This window comes from Oenanthe melanoleuca, chromosome 14, assembly GCF_029582105.1.
Source record: "Oenanthe melanoleuca isolate GR-GAL-2019-014 chromosome 14, OMel1.0, whole genome shotgun sequence".
Classification (NCBI taxonomy): Eukaryota; Metazoa; Chordata; class Aves; order Passeriformes; family Muscicapidae; genus Oenanthe; species Oenanthe melanoleuca.
The window spans coordinates 8,710,096-8,730,303 of record NC_079348.1 but is presented as its reverse complement, the minus strand read 5'-3'; the positions used below and the strand labels follow the sequence as shown (position 1 = coordinate 8,730,303).

Here is a 20,208-nt window from a genome sequence, read left to right as displayed (position 1 = left end):
GGCCCTGGTCCAGCAGTACCAACTGCTGTGTGACAGCAGCCAGAGGACACACACCTTCCCATCCCTGTTACAGACGTGGTATGAGAGTCTTCAGTACAAGTTATTCAATATATTTTCCTTTATACAACAACAGCTTGGCACAAAAAGCACAAGACCCATCTGAAGTTCTGCTTTCAGAATGCACTGATGCACAAGTCTATTTTTAATTAATTTTTAATCAATACCAATATTCCTCATCCTACAGTGAAACAGAATTGAGTCCAAGACCCTGGCTCCCAGAGCTGGAGCAGCACAGAGCAGGGATCGTCCACTGCTCCTCAGCGCCTGGCACACAGCTGAGCTTCACCTGGTGAATCCAGGTGAGAAACAAGGATGGTGGCTCAGCAGTTTGGAACAGGAGGAGTGGGAAAGACCCCAGGCAGTCAGGCAGAGGGCAGTGAGAGTGTCTGGCAGCTCCACAGCACTGGAGAGCCACCACCACCATCCTTGGGAGAACTGGGACTCAGCTGAGCACAACCCAGAACCTGCTGATTTGTGGGGCAGGGCAAGAACACTGTCACATCTGAGCAACTGTCCAACAAACCTCAAGGTTTTAACTCTCACCCTGGTATTTTAAAAAAGGACATTTAACCTGTACTAATGGACTGATCAAAGAGCTGTGTGCACTCTTGGGAGCGAGAGAACAATGCACAGAGCAAGATCCTGATCACACAAACATCATCCCAGTCACAGCATCCCTTTTAAAAGCAGCACAAAGGCACACATGGCAAGCAGTCTGAATTCAGCACAGAGATACAGGTTAGGACTACAAGTAAGTGGGAAATGATAAAACAAAACTCTAACTTGCACAGCAGCAGAACACATGAAGAAAGCTTGTATTTGTTAAATTCTGTTACCCTAATTTAGCTGCGACGCAGTTTGTGCAGAGCCAATCCACCACCACCAGCAGTGATTAACTTCCACTCAGCTGAATTGCTCCCATTACACACAAAACTACTTAGACAACAGTCCTTCTCCTGGACATAAACATGTCAGTGATGCCTAGTATGAGCCACTGCTCTGGAACATTCCTACCTGAACCTCCCCAGCTCATGAACTTCAGAGACTGAGGACACAAACACTGAGCAAGCAGATATTAGCTCTGACTTTCTGTATCTGGCAGAGACCACAAAACACCATCAAAACTGAAAAATTACATGTGACAACACACTGCACTTGGTGCACGGCACAAGGAGCCAAAACAGCCTACTCTTGCTTTTCTTCCCAAAACTATTTAAAGTTGCAACTGAACTTTTGCTGCTTAAATCCTTGACAAAAAAATCATTTACACAAACCCAAGTTTCTTAAAATTCTGAAATCTGCTAAGATTGCTTTCAGCAATTTTTAATTTAATGCTTTCCAGCTATGAGTTATCCTGCAGTAAACATTTGCAAAAATCTGTATATATTTAAAAAAGCAGTTTGTCATCACATGGGCTAAAATAAACAGGATTGAGAAGTGTAAATTAAAATACCTGAATCTTGCACCCTCTGCCTCCTTTTCCTGCTCCAGCACACCTGGCACCCCCAGACTGTCAATACCATACCTTGCCAATCACTTTGGGCCTCATGAACAAATGCATTTTAGTAAATACAGTCCTGGGCTCTTAGCAAACAATCGAGACATGATTTCCTCCATAGTGTGACACGTCTCTGATAGGAAGCACAAGCTTGCACAGATTAATCAATACCATAAAGAGGCAAGTCAGTATGGAAGCATAAATGCAAAAAAACCCCCAGTATTTTAATGCTAAGGTGACAAAAACTCATAATATGAATTCTGACTTAATTAGAAAATTAAAAATGTCAAACCAAATTAGTATGCAATGGCACAGAGTAAGTATACTGCAATCATTCACACACCCATGCCGATGAAAAGCATAAGCCAAAGAATAAAAATAAAAATAATAATTTAAAAATCAAACAAAATTGTGTGAAACAAGTAACTACCACAAACACGGAGTGCAAAAGCAGGTGAGATGGAAGTAGCTAACCTGACTGATTAGGGGAGTGGCTCACCAAGTCCCGAATGGGAGGCATGCCTACAAAAAAAAAGCAAGAGAATCACAGAAGTGTTACTTCAGCAAATGAGAGAACAGTCCCCAAAGCACTCACTGCTGTGAACCCAGTTCTTAGACCCTTTCCTCAGGACATGTTTCTCTCAGAGGCAGCTCAATCTCACTGTCTGCTCTGAATCACGTTCCCCACACAGGGAGCAGGCTCATGACAACAAACTCGGCCTAGGGATGGGAGAATTAGCAGTTCTGCTGCTTTTATGACATTTCCATTATGACCTACTTGTTACACATTTGGTGTTTAATGAACCAATTTAACATGTCCTTAAAAGTTTGATTTACACAAAAAAGAGGAAGAATTTATAGCCAGTGAAACCAAAACCAGTTCATTTTGGAGTGTACTGACTAAGAATTTGAGCAGTCAGCCCTGAAACTTCAGCGAGTTCCTCTCCCCTCTCTGAATAGCACATTTGCTTCACCTCCAAGTCAGTACTCTGCTGCCTGGCTGAGCAAACACCAACATCTGAGTATGGTCCAACACTGATTTAACCTAAGCACATGCACAACAATCCATCATATGCCCTCTTTCACATCCTCCTCCTCCCCTGCGCCACACAGGCACTGTACAGAACCAAACTTCATCTTTCAAACTCACAAATTTTCCAGCTGGAGCCCATAACTGTTACTGAAGGCAACATTCCCCAAATAAATCCAACCTTCACCACTACTAACTGCAAATCCCAACTGCTCCCTTCTTCCCTGACTGCTCCAACAGCTGAGAACCACCCCCAGGTGACAGCAGGGACCTTTTGCTCCCAAAGGCTCTGCCTGGGACACAGGCACACCAGTGGCTCTGCTGTGAGATGCACCAGGATAAAGGCAGACAGGAGCAATCCGAACTGGAGCCCTGCCAGGAGCCCGGTGGTGCTCCCTGTTCTGCTCTGGCAGAACAGTTGAAAGCAATTAGTGCTGGAAATACTTGAGCTCCTGATATAAATCATTTCACTGTGGAACAAGCACCTGGTTATTCCAAGGTGTTCCAGAGCAGAGGTGAGCAAACACCAGGGCAGTGATCAGCCCTTCCTTTGATGTGAAGCTTGCACATGGGGCACATCAGTGAAGGCAACAACTAAACTGTCCTGATAAAGAACTACTTAGGGAGATTTCTTAAAATAACCATATTGGCACTGGCCTGGATCTGTTTCAGAAGCATTACAAGCCATGAGCTTAATTTATGTGTCTTTACTAAAACAATATACCAAATGTCCTAAAAACAGCAGGAAAAAACCCAGCCCACAGGCCTATCCCTTCTTCAGCTTCAGTTCTAGACAAAGCATGTTCACAAAATACACAAGTGAAGAGATGAGTTTAGACCACTGATATAACTAAAAAATTCTCCAATACCAACGACTTAAAATCCTAGTGTGCCCAGGGCAATTGAAGACTTGTAAATTTAGCAGTATCTGCTTGCATTCCCTGGCTTGTACAAAGCATCTGCCAAACCATTCCAACCACAGCTGGAACTGGGAGAGATCATTTCAGGAATTACACACAAACAGATAGCCATTCCCAATTCCAGTAATTCTGGCTTCAACACTTGAAGCCACAGATTTTCTTTAATCCCTGAAATACAGATCAATGCCAGTAGCCACTGATTTAACCCCAGTGTCCATGGATATCCTGTCTATGCAAGCCACCTACAGATCTGTCAAATTCCATGGGATTTTTGATTCCAGAGGTAACAAGGAGAGTACCTGGTTTCTGGTGGAGGCTGAAAGAGGAAGTGGGAGAGTGAGTGAAACTGAGACAGGCAAATGACAACAGCATTTCCTTTCACACACAAAAGTGTCAGAAGACATCAGGCCCTGCTGGAGGAGGCCTCCTGCACCTCATCAGCAACACATCAGACCACAGCTTGAAACCAGGACAGAAATCCAGCACAGAAAAATTATCTGCCTTTCCACTACCATCTTGTCTATGTTTAGGAAAGAACATGGCAACACATCCAAACCAAGCTATTCCTGGTTATTCCAGGGAAAGAGACCTCCCAGGCACACTCAAGGCACCGAGAAAGGAGACCTGAGTGCCCAGCCCCAGACTCTGAGCTGTCCTGGGACACACAGAATGCCAGGAACAGAGCTCTGACATTCTCCTAAGGTGACAAAGGTCAGGTGATCTGGCCAACCCTTCTGTCCTGAACCTCACTGGCTCCAGCCTGGGGTACAGACACACCACCCAAATAATCAGGGTATTCCTCAGAGCACAGAAGTGCCCAGTGAGGCATCACTGCCCCACACACCAGTACAGCTGCTCCACACACCAGTACAACACTGGGACATGCTGGCAGTGCCCAGCCACACCAGCACAAAATCAAGGAAAACTGAGCAAACCTGGGAAAAAAGCACTACACAAATGGGCATCCAGCTAATTAAACACTGGGGCTGGTGTTCAAGGAAGAAGTACAACGGGGAAGAGTGCACAAATCCTCTGGATACAACTGGGAGACTTACTAGGCTGTGTAAGCAGTAATACTCCTTAAATTAGTTTATGTGTGAACTTTTATTTAAATCACCACTCTTATTTAAACCACCTTGCTGCACAACTTGACCAGTAGGGTATGCATGCTGTAGGAAAAGTAGTTTCATCTTAATGAAAGGAAACTTTAAACATCACTATGGACAGGAACATCATACAGGCGAAGCAAAGAAAATAAGCTACTTAAAAATTACCTACTGCAATGGTAAAGAGTTCCATCAGTATGCCACAGAAATAATACTGGAAAGTAATATGGGAAACATTCCTCAAGGACTCATGATAAACTGCTTCCAGTAGTCTCATTTTAAATCCAGCTTCTTCAAGATGCAGTAATCAGAACAGCTCAAAATTTAAGTGAAACTTGAAATATCAAGGCTATTTTCAGGATTTTATTATTTTTTCCTTTTTTTGCTAAAGGCACTCAGAGTCACATCCTTTGTACTAATTTTGAGAAACACTGGGAATTCAGTAAAGTCCCAGAAGAAACTATTTGTGGGAAAAAATTACATCACCACTGCTACATGCACATCAAAATATAAATACAAGTTCAAAAATAAGGAAGTATTAAGCATTGGCATGCATTAATACCAAATCCCTTTGAAAACTAGATCCCTCACAGAAAGTTACTTTTTTCCAGACAAAAAAACCTCTACATTAATGTCCTGTAAAATTAACTGAACTGCATGTTAGTGCAGTCACTGAACAGCACATCCTACACATGCAACAGGCAAGTTCACTTGACTTCAAAGGCTGTTTAAAGGAATGCATAACATGCCAAAATAACAAAATATGACTGAACTTAAATAGCAGTAAAGGTAGAAGTGGATCCATTCTGTAAGACAATCAAGCTTCAGCTGAAAAAATAGAAATACTCTGACCTGACAATAGAAGACAATTCTGATATCCTGAACAAGCTGAACCCTGGCTCGATCTCCAGGTATGAAGTTAAAAATGAAAGTCTCAAGGTGCTGTTCAGAATCACATATAGAAATGTGCTGGAAGGGGCTTTGAAGACCTCTCAGCTCCACTGCCCTGGGCAGGGACACCTCCCACTGTCCCAGGCTGCTCCAAGCCCTGTCCAGCCTGGTCTTGGACACTGCCAAGGGTCCAGGGGCAGCCATAGCAGCTCTGGGCACCCTGTGCCAGGGTCTCCCCACCCTCCCAGGGAACAATTCCTGCCCAATATCCCATCCAGCCCTGCCCTCTGGCAGTGGGAGCCATTCCCTGTGTCCTGTCAGTCCATTCCTTGTGAACAGTCTCTCTCCATCCTTCCTGTTGGCTCCCTTCAGGTACTGGAAGGTCAAAACCAGGTCACCCCTGGTCTCTTCTCCAGGCTGAACAATCCCAACTACCCCAGCCTTTTCTCCCAGCAAAACTGCTCCATCCCTCTGCTCATCTTGGTGTCTCCTCTGGACTTGCTCCAGCAGCTCCATGTCCTCCCTGTGCTGAGCCCCAGGGCAGGGGCAGCTCTGCAGGTGGGGTCTCACCTGAGTGGGGCAGAATTCCCCCCTCCCCTGCTGCCCAGGCTGTGGGACCAGCCCATCTCAGGGGTGAGTCCCAAAGACCCTTCTTTCTGGGATGTGCCTATGAAAACTGGACACAACAAAGGTGCTTTGTACCATGACCATGCCTGGATCCATGCTGAGGACAAAGACTGGGAATGTGCAGCACAGCAGAGGTGACACTGGAATCCCACCTGCTCCAACCCTGCCGTGTCTGACAGTCACTGCTGCCAACAACTGATGCAAGGGCTGAAGCTTCAGCCTGGAACCTGCCCAGAGAGGCCAAAACCATCCTGCAACATTCACCATCAACTGACACAGGAAGGGGACTCCTCATGCTGCAGCTCACAGAGGAAGTTTAAATAATATTGGCTGAAATTTTCACCTGATAACTGAATTTAAGGAAAACAAAGCACCTGCCCTCACCTGGCTGTTTTTTGCTGCTGTTGGGCACTTCTCCGTTGGCCACGGGCTGGTTACTGGTGCCAGTGCTGCCTCCTGACTGGCTGTTTGCCACTTTGGGGGTGGATCCCAGGTTTGCAGCTATCACTGGTAACTGCTGCCCTCGTTTCAGAAGCTGTTTCTGTTCCTGGTGTCGGAATCGCGGTGGTACTTCCCGAGGAGGGTATCGAGGCAAGGGCTGCTGCTGGCTGCTGGCTGGGGCCCGCTTGGCATTATTAGTAGTGCTGGTTCCTGTGGAAGTGCCGTTGGAGGTGACAGGCTGGGGCTGGCTTACACTTGTCTTGGTTTGTTCTGGCACTACCCCCACCCCCAGGAAAGAGAAAGTGGGACAAAGTTATTCATGTGAACAGCGACTTTAAAAAATTGTAGACTAAGTCAATATTATTAGAGGTGTTTATACATGATGTAATGGCAGCATTTCTTCTGATTCAAGCTGTAACTCATCCCTGAGGAAAAGCTGTTATCCCTCAATCACACACTTTTATGGCACAGACCTGGAAGCCGGAATATGCCTTGCTATCACTCCTAACCAAGTTATCTCAGTTACAGCATGCTACTATCCAGCTTTCTACAGCCTTTTGCTGACAAATCAGCATTGTGCAGTTTAGTTCAACACTTAACCTTTTTTTAGAAAATGTTTAAGTATTAAAAAACTAAGTTTCCCATTGAAGTATTACATATAGAAAAGTGCTCTGGCATGGCCCAAAAAGAACAAGGGGCAAACAGGACTTACAGGACATGTTGCAAAGGCTTCTCTGCTTTAACATCCAAAGGGAAAGTCACAGATGCCCTGGAGTGAGTGGTGCCAGCAGAAGGGCTGCCAGCACAGGGAACACTGCACACAGCCTGGCAGGACAGTGCTGGCACTGGGAAAATGCCAAATGTGCAACTGCAGCTCCAAATTATCTCAGTCCTGACAGCACAGCCCCAGCAGGGCGAGGGGAAGGTCAGAGCTGGGCAGGGAACACAGCACAGCAGCCATGGCCAGCCCCAGCACGGGCCAGGGACAGGGACAGGGGACACAGTCAGGGCACCAGGAAGGCACTCTGAGCTCCTGCTCTGTGACTGTGTCCCTCACAGTATTGGTATGTTCATGTGCTTTTCAAATTCCTCAGATGAGATATCAATAAAGTGTCTTAATATTTATTGTGCAGCTTCCCAAGATACCTCAATACTCAACCATGACCTCCCTCAGCATGAGGAATAATGCTACTACACAACTGAGAATGTACTTTTCAGGGGCTTTTAAAATCTTTTAAGTATGTCTAAAGACCATTTTATTATTCACTTTCAGGACCCGAGTCCTGGGAATACAACAAAAAATAAAAACAAACTCGAGCTTTTGTTTAAGGAATCAATTTGGATGTTGTCAGTGCTACTTATGATATAATTTCTGTTTATTTCTACTTTACATATTCTGAAAAACACTAAATTGAAGCCTTTAGAATAAAAAGTCATTGAAGAATCAGCACTTGAGTTGTGTTTTAATGCAATATTGCATTTAGGCTGCTTAAGGGAAGCAGAAGAGAAAAGCTCTGGAGATCTCCTTGTTTGACAAATAGGCATGGAGAAGCCTCAGGGTGAGGACACTCAAGTTCAGCTGCCCCTCCCAGGGCACAGCAGGGACCCAGCTCTCCCAGTTCCCAGCTGACTGGAGGAGGACAGAATTTAGGAGAGGAAAGGCCAGGACACAATTTATTGTACAGAGCACAGGGAATAGAAGGTACTGAAAGGTTATTAGATAAACTGGGAAGCTGACAGAGATCACAACCACCACGTCAGATTTCCTCAATTTAAGCTCTTCCCTATATTAAGGCAAGGCAACTGATTCCTTGTGAAATATCTATATGCACATAATGAGACAACAAACTGTGATTCTGACTTCTGGTTCGAAACTGAACTTTAGAAATAAGAAATAATATTAAACAAATCTATCTCATTTGGTGCTTCTAAAATTTCTTGCATTATAAATAACGTAACTGAGAGTGACTAAGCCCTGAAGTGGGGGGAAGAGGTGCTATTTAAGCAAATTGCTGAGAATTTGTTGACAGTTTAATGCAGAAGGACTTTGCACTTTTCTGTGGTCCAGGTACTGTAATGAGCTCTGAAATTAAAACACATTTGCTCCCACTCCACAAGCTGTGTAACCAGTGCCCAAACCATAACTTTTGGTGCTGTCCCTGTGCCTCCTGCCCCAGCTGCTTCCATGGATGACCCTGTACAGCCTGGAGCTCAGCTCAGCTGACAGTGACACACAGAAACTCTTCCTGCAGCCACAGAGCAGTCCTGGGGCCATGGCCCAGGGAGGGACACACACACTCCTTCAGCCTCTGGCACACACTACCCCAGCTCTTGTTCTTTCCACTGCCACCTTAAGCAGAAAATACCAGCACACCTCGCTTGAAGAGACTAATACAACACCCAGCACCGCTCCTCTGGGGTGAAGTGAAATAATTTCCATCTGACATTCCCCGGATACACAGGCAGAGCTGCCAGCAGCATGCCCAGGGCAGCCCTAACACTTTACTTTCCTAATTAAAGCACTTTAAGACCAAGTGTGTTAGAACAGACCCCAAGGGACCTGCAGGAACTCGAATCACTTTTGACTATCAAGGAGAACAACAAATAAACAAGGTACTCAATGCCCAGCCAGCCCTAAGGCACAGCACCAACAGCACTTCTCTAACAGCTAAGGAATATTATATTTCACATACATTCTAAGCATTTGTTTCTTTAGCAAATACGGCAATTCTATCTACTGTGACATCAGCAAATTGTATAACACATTTGCCAGGTCCCAGGGCTAGGCTATACAACATGCAGAGCCCTCAATTATATGCTAATTTTCAACTGAAATTATCCAAAGTGCAACAGAATTCCCCTGCCTTTGCTTCCCTCAGAACCACAGCATAAGTTTCAAGCTATAAAATTCACCCTGTCCAACATTTTCTGCTCCACAACTTCTCAGAAGGCTAAATAACACATTAATATTCCAATATGGCTACTAGGAATTCCAGCACCCCCAAACTGTTGTCTTAATATTTTAACTTGCTCTAAACTAGTTGTTAATAAAAGTTTGTTCTACACACCAGTATTTTATTTTTAATTGTATTAAGGCAGAAAGACAATATTAACAGACTTACAGTTTATCACAGTTAATTGACTAGCAACAGCAAGTTTACAGAAACTAGCATTAAAAAGGACAGATTTTCATAAAGAACAAACCTGCTGCAAACCCTCAGAGCAGGGGATGGTGGAGTTACAGTTTACAGAGAGATTCCAAAGAAAGACGCTTCCAACTTGTGTTGCTTTCCCACTCTGCAGATTTCATTAGAAAATGGAGGAGAAGCATGGTGTCATTTTACTGCTCCAGGAGCTGCCTGCCAACTCCTCCTGGAGCAGGGGCCCAGGGACTCACACTCCCCCTCCAATAAAAAAAATGGCAGCTGCTTGAGTAACTTTAATGCAGATGGAAAACAGTTTCTGCCTCGCACAAAACCAGCGCAGAGAGATCAAATCCTCTGCTGACCCGCACAAAGAGCAGCGCCAGGCTGGCAGGGAAAGGCTCCTGGCTGCTGCTGCTGCGGCTGCCCCCCGAAACGCGCCCGCCGCCGCTCTCCCTGCGCGGCATGTCCCGGAGCTGCCGCCGCTCAAGGGCGGACTGAGCGAGTCTGCCTTTCAAGCTGACACACGTAAGATGCAGTGCTAGAATTTTCGTGGTGGAAAAATGGCCGCAGCTGTGAGCTCGGAGAGCTGCTCTGGAAAATATCTGCGTGTGTTGCCAAGGCTTTAACCCCTGCGGGTCCGCACGGAGGTGAGCGCGCCCTTCCCGCGGCACTGCGCGGCCGCAGGCGCAGCCCCCGCGCTCTCCCAGGCACCCCCGGACTGAAGAGCTGGCAGGAGAGCCTTTCCACTCGGGAAAAGCACAGCCAGGCAAGCCAGAACCCCGGCAAAACCCAGCAGGGTTGGTGCACTCGGGCCATTCCGCTTCGCGGAGGAGAACAAGCGTAAGAAGTTTCCAAGGTGGGAAATATGAGTCAAAGATTTCAATTCCACACCCAGCTATTTTTAGAGCACTTTCCGTTCCAGTGGGCAATTCAGTTTACTCTGTTCTGCATGAAAGTGGCACTTTCTGGCTGCAGCCACAGCCGGGCGTGCTCCGGCTCCCTGAGCCCCCAAACTTCCAGAGGCAGCCCCAGCACCCCCAGCTCTGGGCACCTCCAATCCATTACTTCACACCCATACATCCAATTTTGTGCACAGGATGAGCTCCTGGAGCACCAGGCACAGCCCAGCTCAGCCTTTCCTGCAGTGTGGGGCTCATCAGGCACTATCCAGGGCCACTGGGCAGAGCTCTGGTCTGGAGGAAATTCAGGATAAATGGGTTGACTTGTCTGTGTCTAACAGCACTGCCTCTAAACACAGCAAAAGGATGGATTTTGCCATTCTAGAAAGAACACCACAACTCATGATTCTACAGTGTTTTCAACAAATAGGAGCTCAAAAAACTATACTTATTTTTTCCTAGAATACCTGGTACAAGAGCACTGGGAAGGCACTTGATGTGCCAGCTGCTGCACAAACAGATAAACTTTCCACTTAGCAATTAATAGAACTAATAGACTCGCCTCTAACTCACCCAACCTCCTCTTCCCTCCTTTAGTAAAACCAGCTGGATCAAACCAGGCAGGTCAGAATCCCTGAAATCTGCAGGAATGCCACACGTGCATTTTTAACTGCAATACTATGGTATTAAAATGCAGCTGGCACCAGAAGCATTGTTGTTATCATCCTTTTCATTACTTTCATTCCCAATCCTGAACAGGAAAACCCCCAGCTCCCTGAACTTCCTTGGAGGGCTCTTGTCATTTTACATGAACACTGGGAGCTGCTTCAGCTGGTACAACAGCAATTTCTTCCTTAGCTAGAACAACAGTTTGGAGCTGTCCAAACTACACTTAAAACCAAGAAATACCCTCCCATCCCACCCCCAGCACTTAACCAGCTTCTTTTCTGAAAGAGGCACATAATTCTGAATTATTTAGAGATCCTATACTCCTGTATTTTATCTTCAGCTCATGCACAGAATAAATTATTTAAGACATTAACGTGATGGAAACTTGGAAGCTAATGAAACATTAATTTGCATCCTGAACACAAGGAGGCAAAACTGGTGAAACAAGGCAAGAGCCATGTGCAACATAAGCTTTGGAATTTGTTCCTATAGAAACTATAGCAAAAAGTTGTGTATCTGCATCTCATGATGTCTTTTTTTCCACAGCACTGCCAGTTTATGTTTCTCTGACAATTCTAAATTCCTACTGAACTTTATGAAACACCCTTTAAATAATAACATAATTAAGTTGGAACTTAACACTTCCATCAGTGAACGTTAAGCCTCAAAGCAGAAAAAAAAATAATACATTTTTTAAAATTATTCTGTCCTTCAGAAGAAAGACATTTTCATTCCATGGGAAGATTTCCACCAGGTAGCCTCCCAGGCAGAATTCTTGCCCTCCTGGTTCATGCCATTTTTAGTCATTTGCTTGTGCAACCCAGGCACACTGATCAAATGGGCACTCCAAGTGCTCCTTATTATACAGAAAAGTATTCCATCATTTTCCATCATCACTGTCTTTTCAGACATGTTTTATCATGTCAGAATAAACTCAGACATTTTCATAATTCTTTAAATCTGGTCTATTATCCTAGAAGCCTTCTGGCAGAAGTGTACAGAAGAAAGCCAACCCTAAGCCTGTATTCAAACACAATTCCATGCACTGCTTGAAAAAGGGCATGCTAAAAAACAAATGAAGAGTATTTATTAATTATAATAGTCTTCCAGCGATTTTACTAATTGTTCTGTCCTGTGCCCAAAGACAAACCTGGAACTGCCAATGGATTTCAGTGGCCACAGGGTGGGATCAGCCTGGTTCAGCTCAGAGGATGGTGGGACACACACAGCTTCCATCTCTGCCAGTGGCTCCAGGAATGCTGTAGACCCTGCTGCAGCTCACTCAGGGCTCTGGCAGCTCCCTCTGCCTCCAGCAATCCCTTTTTTTACAAAACCAATCCATCAGCCTCCCCAGGCAGCAGCAGGACAACTTCCCCCTCACAGTGGCATGGCTGTCCCACTGCATCCTCACACACTAAAAGACCACTGGTCCTCCTCAATCCAGGTATTTTTCCCACTTAAACACACCCACCAGAATACACACTGCACTTAGAGATGCCACATCAACTGTCTCTCCTGAGAGCTGGGAACTGAGCATCAGAGCAGTGCTCATGAGGACAACCTGCCTGCCCCACTGCCAGCACATTCCAGCTGGGATGCTCCTGTCACACCCCTTGGGAACAGACACTTGTGCTTCCCTGCCTGATCCCCAGCACACAGTGTCCTCTGCCAGTCCCCTGCCTCCAAACCCCAGCAGTCTTCAAAGCCTTTTTGATTTTTCCAGCAGGAATCACATCTCTGCTAAGCACGGCTCCGAAGCTTCTGGAGCGTCTGCCGCTGCTAAATTAAACCAGTTCCCAGAAAAGAGGGTTTCAGCAAGCGCTCCACATGATCACTTCAGCAATCACTGTGCACTTCCCAACTAACAGGTGAGGAGCTACAATTCAAGAGAAAGTGAAAAGAATCTTTCTAGAAGCTGGTTGGGATGGAGACCCATACAAACCCCACAAACACTCAGAAAACAGCAGCACTCCCTCCTGCCACGAGTACTGAAATTACAGCTTTTGGGTACTGGCATCCTGATCATTTTGCAGGCTGAGCCCTCCATATGCAGGAGTTAAAACTGGACATATTAATTACTTGTCCATCACATGCTCCCAATCCAGCTGCACTTAGAATATTTGGAAATTAAGTTTCAAACAGATCCATCCTATACACAGTTATTCTGAAATGTTGATGCACTTTTCAACCGAAGCATCGAAGGGAAAGGAAAAAAGCAAGCAAGGAAAGAAACTTCAGGTATTATGCCTATGCTCTGTAAGTAAATAACAATGGAAAACAGAAAGATCAGCAACTCCAATCCCTGGATAAACCATTTGCTATTACTCTTCTAGACTTTTGTGGTCACTTTGAAAAAGTGCAGCTGAAATCTCAAGGGTCCCATCTGTCACTTTTGGGAGGAGATTTCAGGTGACACATTTGATTCACATATTTTAAGCCCCAGAAGTAATACACAGAGTAGAACTAACTGTAAAGTAACTTACCTTTGATTTTTTGTTCAATGGCCTAGAACAAGAAAAAAGAAGTGTCAGTGATTTGTGCAGATAAGAGAGAAACCACATGTACACGTGCCACTTCATAAAGCAACATTAGCTTTTGACTTTCCTCTTTTTAAATGGTTTCAAGTTATTTAATTATCTACTTCAGAAGCCTCTCTCTAACCAACCCAGGCCTATTATTCCTTATGTTTAAAAAGCTGTTTAAATGTTATAGAAGACAAAATTAATTTGAAAGATAACTACATGAAACAGACTGAATTAAACTTGCAAATTAAGATGTTTAAAGTGAGTTAAAAACTGTGCCTGGAAGCAAAGACCTGCCACCACTTTTATTGCAGAATAGGGCAGGGAAGGGGGAGTGACCTGGAAACGGGAAAGAATAAGAGAGCAAAAGCCAAAGCTTCAAGTCTTTCATTTGCAAGATTCAATGGGTTACACGTGTGACATGGCCAAGATGAGAGATCTATCTGAATAAAAGTTTATTGCAGGACAAAATGTGAGAGAAACATTTCTTGTATGGAAATGCACCTCAGTGATGTGGTCTGAAGTGTACCCCAAAGTGAGACTGCTCAGGAAGGGCCTCCCTGAGCACCAGCTCCTCCTCTGAGCTCCAGGGCTGCTCTCCCTCTCCCCAGCCTCCCTGCTGCACGTGGGGCCACTACACACCACCACAACTCCTCACTATGCTTTTTGTTCAACAAATATGGTGAAAACATCTACTTTGAAGCCTTGGGTGGTTCTGTGCTCCCAGGACCCCAGGGTTCTGTGCTCCAGCACCTGGCTGAGCTGAGTGTTCATGAGTTCACACTGCACAAAAAGGGTAATGGATGCACCCAGAACACTGCTCAGCACCAGGATGGGGGCACAAACCTTCCACAGCCCCAGTGTCACCTCTGCAATTGCTGCTGTCCCTCCACTCCTCCCTTCAGCCCCAGTTACTGAAACACCCAAAGCACCAACCCCACCACTGGGTTGCCCTTCACAGCCTGGGTACCTGGTGCCTCTTTGGCTCTTGCTGTGCCTGTGCCTGCTCAGAGCTTCTTCTGCAGAGTTTGTGCTCTGCCCCCTGCCCAGCTATGACCTCACCAGCCTGGCACTCAGCCGATGGGTGGGAGAATGAGAACTCAGAACTTCTCAAAACTGTTTTTTGCTGTTTCTGATGACCTGCAGCACCTGAAGAGATGCTGGAGAGGGGATACAGCCAGGGCTCCTGGCTGCTTTCTGGTGCCCAAGAGAACACAATGAACCTCTTTAGGCTGGGCTCAACCAGACTCCATCAGGGCCTGGGGCTCAGCTCAGAGCTTGGGAGGCTTTGCTGGCAAGCCTGTGGCTGTAAAACAAACCAGTCTGTTCCTGGGGCACACCCAGCATCAGTGTAATCACAGAGAACTGCTGAGCAGGTTCACTCTGCTCCTACCTAAATGGACATCTTTAAAAACTGCATTTACAGCTCCTCTCAACCTCAGGGTCAATATTTAGAATCAATGGCCATGATGAGGATCTTGTCAGCAAACAGGGATTCTGAAGTATTTACAAGCATGTCTGTGACATTTCCATCCCTAAACATCTTTGTCAATATTTTCTTTTTAATTAAAATTTTTATTCCCTACAAGAAATCCTTTCATGGCATGTTTCCATACTGAAGAATAAGAAGATATATTAAAATAAGGATGCAGCTGAACCCCACTGCCTTAAAATGGTGCTTTCATTCTACCAGTAAACACACTAATACTGAGGTGCTTCAAACCTGAGACTGCCTCAACTGATAATCAGGAAAAAGAAGGGTCAGTCCAGAAGAAAATCTAACTTTGTAAGAAACTACACTGAGCCAATTACAATTTTCAATATGCCAGTTACCTCTACATAACTGACAGTACATTTAAATTCAAAAAATTAAATTACTAAGAAAACAGTTGTTTTTACTAGTGATGAAACAAGTCACCTCCATGCTCAGTGCTCCACATACCTTTTTTTGAGCAGCTTCCTTCTTCTTTTTGTCTTCTTTTCTCTTTTTCCTTTCTTCCATCAACTGTTCTTCCTCTTCTTGCACTAAATCCCTGAACCACACAGTTTGTAATTAACTCTCCAAAATACAATCTGTACACACTTAGATTCATTTTAGAACAATTATTTCACAGTGACACAAAAGGAGCTGGGGAATTTTGCTTCTAATTGGATCCTATTTCTACAGGGACCGTCACTGTCAGTGCAAACCACCAGTGACAGGACCTTCAAGTGCAGATGTGGTGGCAAGTTACATGTAAGGAGTTCTTTCTTCCAAAGCTTACAATGAAGACTTACAGCTGAATCTGGTTCAAAAGCCAGCAAATTCAGATGTTATTTAATCTCTCCCTGAACTGGTGAGACGAAGCTGTGGCACATCCCAGCCAGGAGTGTTCCTGCACACAGCCTAAGCCACACACACCCTGTGCATCTGCCCCAAACCACCCCTGCCAGGAAACAGCCCAGAGTGGGCAGGGGCAGGCCACAGCTGGCACCAGCAGGGCCATTTCAGAGCTCCCCAACCCAGAAACAAAACCGTAACTCATCAAAAGTGAAAGCAAAACTTGGGACGTTAATTAACGACACTTGATACGCAGCATTTCTGCTCAAACCCAGGCTGAGCAGGAACAGCACTGGCCAGCTTATCCTGCTTATAAACAGACTTACAAAGTTTGTTGGAGAAAAAGAACTAGCAATGTCAGTATGGGGCAGTGACTACATGGCTTGCATCTGCCTGGAAACACTGAGCTGGCTCCTTTTTAACCCCAAGCCACTCATAAACCTCCAGTTTTAAATAAGATAGTTTGGTGTCTCTCAGAAGGAATGCAAATTGAATGCACTAAACCACAAGATAGTACACAGGTACTACAACTTTCATTACTTTTTTAGATACATGAACAACCAGTTAATTCTACTTTTAACTCAGCTCAAGTCCCTTTCAAAGCGAGTGCAGGCATCAGCCTCCACTGACCAAATTCTGGCTTTTAAGATTTTCTAATAACAGAAAGCAAGCATTAGTTACTTCTTTTAAGAAAGAATGGCTTATGACATGCTAAGGTATGCAGAGTGATTACCCAAAAGTGTTATTTCTGAGACCCCCCCTGCGCACGGGCAGAGGAATCACAACCCATCAAACACAAAGCGGCTATTTTGCATTTCACCACAGCTTCATCAGCTGCCTGCAAGATCCACTGAGGATGATCTCACTGCAAAAGCAATCTTGCATTTACAATTAGGTCTCAAAAATGATTTCATGGACAACTAAGAGGTCAGATACCTAACTAGAGAAACAATTCCAGCTGGCCAGTTTCATTGAGAGCATTCCCTCGTTCCTGTGCAAATCTGAGGCAATGATTAACCTGCAGTGACATCCGTGCATTACAAAGGTGACACTTCAGTCAGTTCTGCCCCTCACTGTCACACCTTGAGCATTTGGAACCACAGGGATGTTGGTGATTCTGACCCTCAGTTTGGATTAATTTGGGACAGTCCAAATTTTAACAGGCAATTCGAAGTGGAGAACAATACCAGGTCTAGAATCAGTTTGGAGGAAACATCTCCTATAGATGCCAGCTCCTCCACGATACCCAGCTCATGCACAGCTCCTTGCACTCAGAGCAGAACCACTGGTTTGCTCCTTGGGAACTCAGTCCTGGGCTGGACCTTACCTCTGCCTGCTGGGGCTACACCCGAGTTACAAAATCTGTAATAGCCTGAGCAGAGTTCTAGGAGCTAAGACAGCCACCAGCACTTGCTTTGTATAACAAATTTCAGTCTGTCACATGCCAAAACTGCATTAACTGAAAAATCATTCTGCTTTTAGAAGAAAGCTGTAGCACGTTGAAGAGCAAGCAGGATGCAAAGTAGTATTTTCACACGAACTAAAAAAAAAACCTCATCAATCCTGCTACAGTTAAATCAACACAATTACATTTCATTTTAGGAATACAGATGCTAACAACTAACATACCAGTATCTCTGGAATATTCTACCACAACATCACCGGATTTCTGTCACACAGGAACAACAGAGCTCCTAAATTCTGACACTGTGTTCATCCAATTTTTATCTTTTTAAGACAAACAGATTTTAGGTTACAAAGCAAGCTTAGGAGACACAAAACCTCCCTACGATTAGGATCAGAACTCTAGGCATTCCCTGGATAAAAACCATCCACCTATAGTTCATTATAAGTTTTCAAGAGTATTAATTACCACTATAACATCAAATCTCAGAGCAAAACTAACCCAACTGGCACAACCAAGCAGCAGCAGCAAAGCCCTCCTGTCCCTGAAAACTTAACCCTTCAAGTAAGTCAGGCCTGATCACCATCCTCATACACAAACTTAAACCTGACACAAAAATTCACATTTGCCTCTTAAGTCATCAGAGTCTCAAGCAGAACACCTGAATTTCCATTTCTGACAGCTGGAAGCACGAGTCTCCTTTATTCTTCCCAACACGCAAATCCACAGCTCTCACCAGACAGCAAATGATAGGACTGATGCCTCTGATTCCAACCTCCATAGCAAACAAGCTCCATTCCTGCTGCTGCTTGAGGAACAGGAGTGGAAGGTGGCATTTCCATTTATCACCTGGGACTGAGAGCACCAGCAGCAGCTCCAGGCTCCTTTACAGCACAGCAACCACCGCAGCAATCCGGCCTCGTGGTAACAGCACAGAGCCAGAAAATGAACAAGCTCCTGTGCTGGCCTTTCCCCTACACCTGGGAGACCTAATCCAGGGAGCTTGTGTGGCCAGAGTGTTTGCAGCAGCACACAGCCTGTCAGCTGGCTGGGAAAAGCAAGGAGCGAGCATTCCGATTGATAACGTGAATAATAAACAGGTCTCTGTGATTTCCCCTATCACACATCCAACTTTTCCCAAAACACAGCACAGGCAATGTCCTTCTCCTCCTGTGTAACGAGATTAGCTTGCTCAAGGTTAAATGGCCTTAGCAGAAATGCAAACCATATTTTTCAATTTAGATCAAGCGAAAATAAAACACCCTGGCAATAGGAAATCCACATCGGAGACAGAACAAAGGCCCTTGGTTTCAACAGCTTAACTTGAAAGGTGCTTTATTTTCAAGTGAGGCAAAATGAAAATGGATCTTGATCTCAGGAGAGACTGCACATTTGATGGCTCTGAAGATGGGCAAGGAGAAGCTGCTGTTATCTGCATAAATTTAAGCAGACTGAGGGTCAGATAAATATTTACCACTATTTATTTAACAGTAAATTTTGTTCCAATTCTTTGTATACAGGGGGAAAAAAACCCAGCAAACTACTCAAATGCTTTCTTCAATTAAGCTATTAAAAAAAGCCAAAACAAACAAAACCAACTTTTTAGTCTTCTAAGACAGGTTATCAAGACAGTACAAGGCATTTTGTTTTTGTACGGCTTGATTTGTTATTTGGCTTCTGAAGTGGAAAAAGCTGTCATGCTCGAACTGCAAACATTTCAAGTAATATTTGTATCAAAACATGCTTCACTTATTACTGTACTTCTTGAAAAAAAGATACTATTAATCTTTAATTTCTAAAGCTCCAGCTTAGCATTGTAAAAATACCTGGGCTGAAACAGACATACATAACATTTATTCTTATGCTGCAGAAGAGCAAAATCAAGTTCACCAATATTTCCCCTGGCAGACAGGCTGAGGATGCAGTAATTAGGATTTGTGCAGCTTTGCTATCTTTGCTGTTACAATATATCAAAAGGCAACAAGTTTTGCCACAATAAAATCAAAATTCTATCACCACACCAAGGAAATGATGGTTACAAGAACCATGAGCCCCCATGGCTGGAGGGATGAATAGAGACATGGAGCAAACACACAAGTAAAAATTAGAAGTGATTATACACAGCAGCTTCTGAAACCAATATAAAATTTCCAGTGATGGACATATTAATTTTTTTTAAATTAATAAATAAATCAATAATTTCTACCATTTGCTCTTCTTCTAGTTATAAATTAACTTGCAGTGCTACAGGTGGAACATTGCCAGGTAGCTACAGGTAAGTATCAGGGACTGAAAGATCTTTAACAATTCTGCAAAGACAGCACCACGTGTTCAACCTACAGCTGATCTTCTATACAGACTTTCAAACGTTGCTGAGACTGATAAATCTTCTGTATTCTGACCTACAAGTTCCCTCATCTTTCAATTTTTGGAAATGACACAATTACATAAAATTGTCAATGAAAGTGATTTCTCAGGCTCTGTAAAAAACAACTAGCTTTCCTCCTCACCAGCATTCTACAAAAATCAATTATAAAAATGTATATTTTAATTAAAATGGGATCCTACAATTCCTTTATCAATGCCATCCACAAAACAGCACACTACACCAAAGGAGCACTTGGAGTTGATGGAACAGACACCAGTACTTTGAAGTTAAGTTAACAAAATAAGC

At 44.4% G+C, this 20,208-nt stretch overlaps 1 protein-coding gene across 7 annotated transcripts in view; it reads right to left on the bottom strand.

The window, feature by feature from the left end:
• TNRC6A (trinucleotide repeat containing adaptor 6A) overlaps positions 1–20,208 on the bottom strand; it is a 42,719-nt gene that overhangs the window by 17,570 nt on the left and 4,941 nt on the right. For 4 of the 7 annotated variants that reach the window (XM_056503044.1, XM_056503045.1, XM_056503046.1 and 1 more), the window contains 4 exons: positions 15,752–15,842; positions 13,771–13,792; positions 6,517–6,849; positions 2,033–2,080 (listed from right to left, as the gene is read on the bottom strand). In XM_056503044.1, the coding sequence (XP_056359019.1) occupies positions 2,033–2,080; positions 6,517–6,849; positions 13,771–13,792; positions 15,752–15,842 (494 nt within the window). The remainder of the gene's footprint in view (positions 1–2,032; positions 2,081–6,516; positions 6,850–13,770; positions 13,793–15,751; positions 15,843–20,208) is intronic. The other 3 variants (XM_056503047.1, XM_056503050.1, XM_056503048.1) reach the window with 1 other exon arrangement.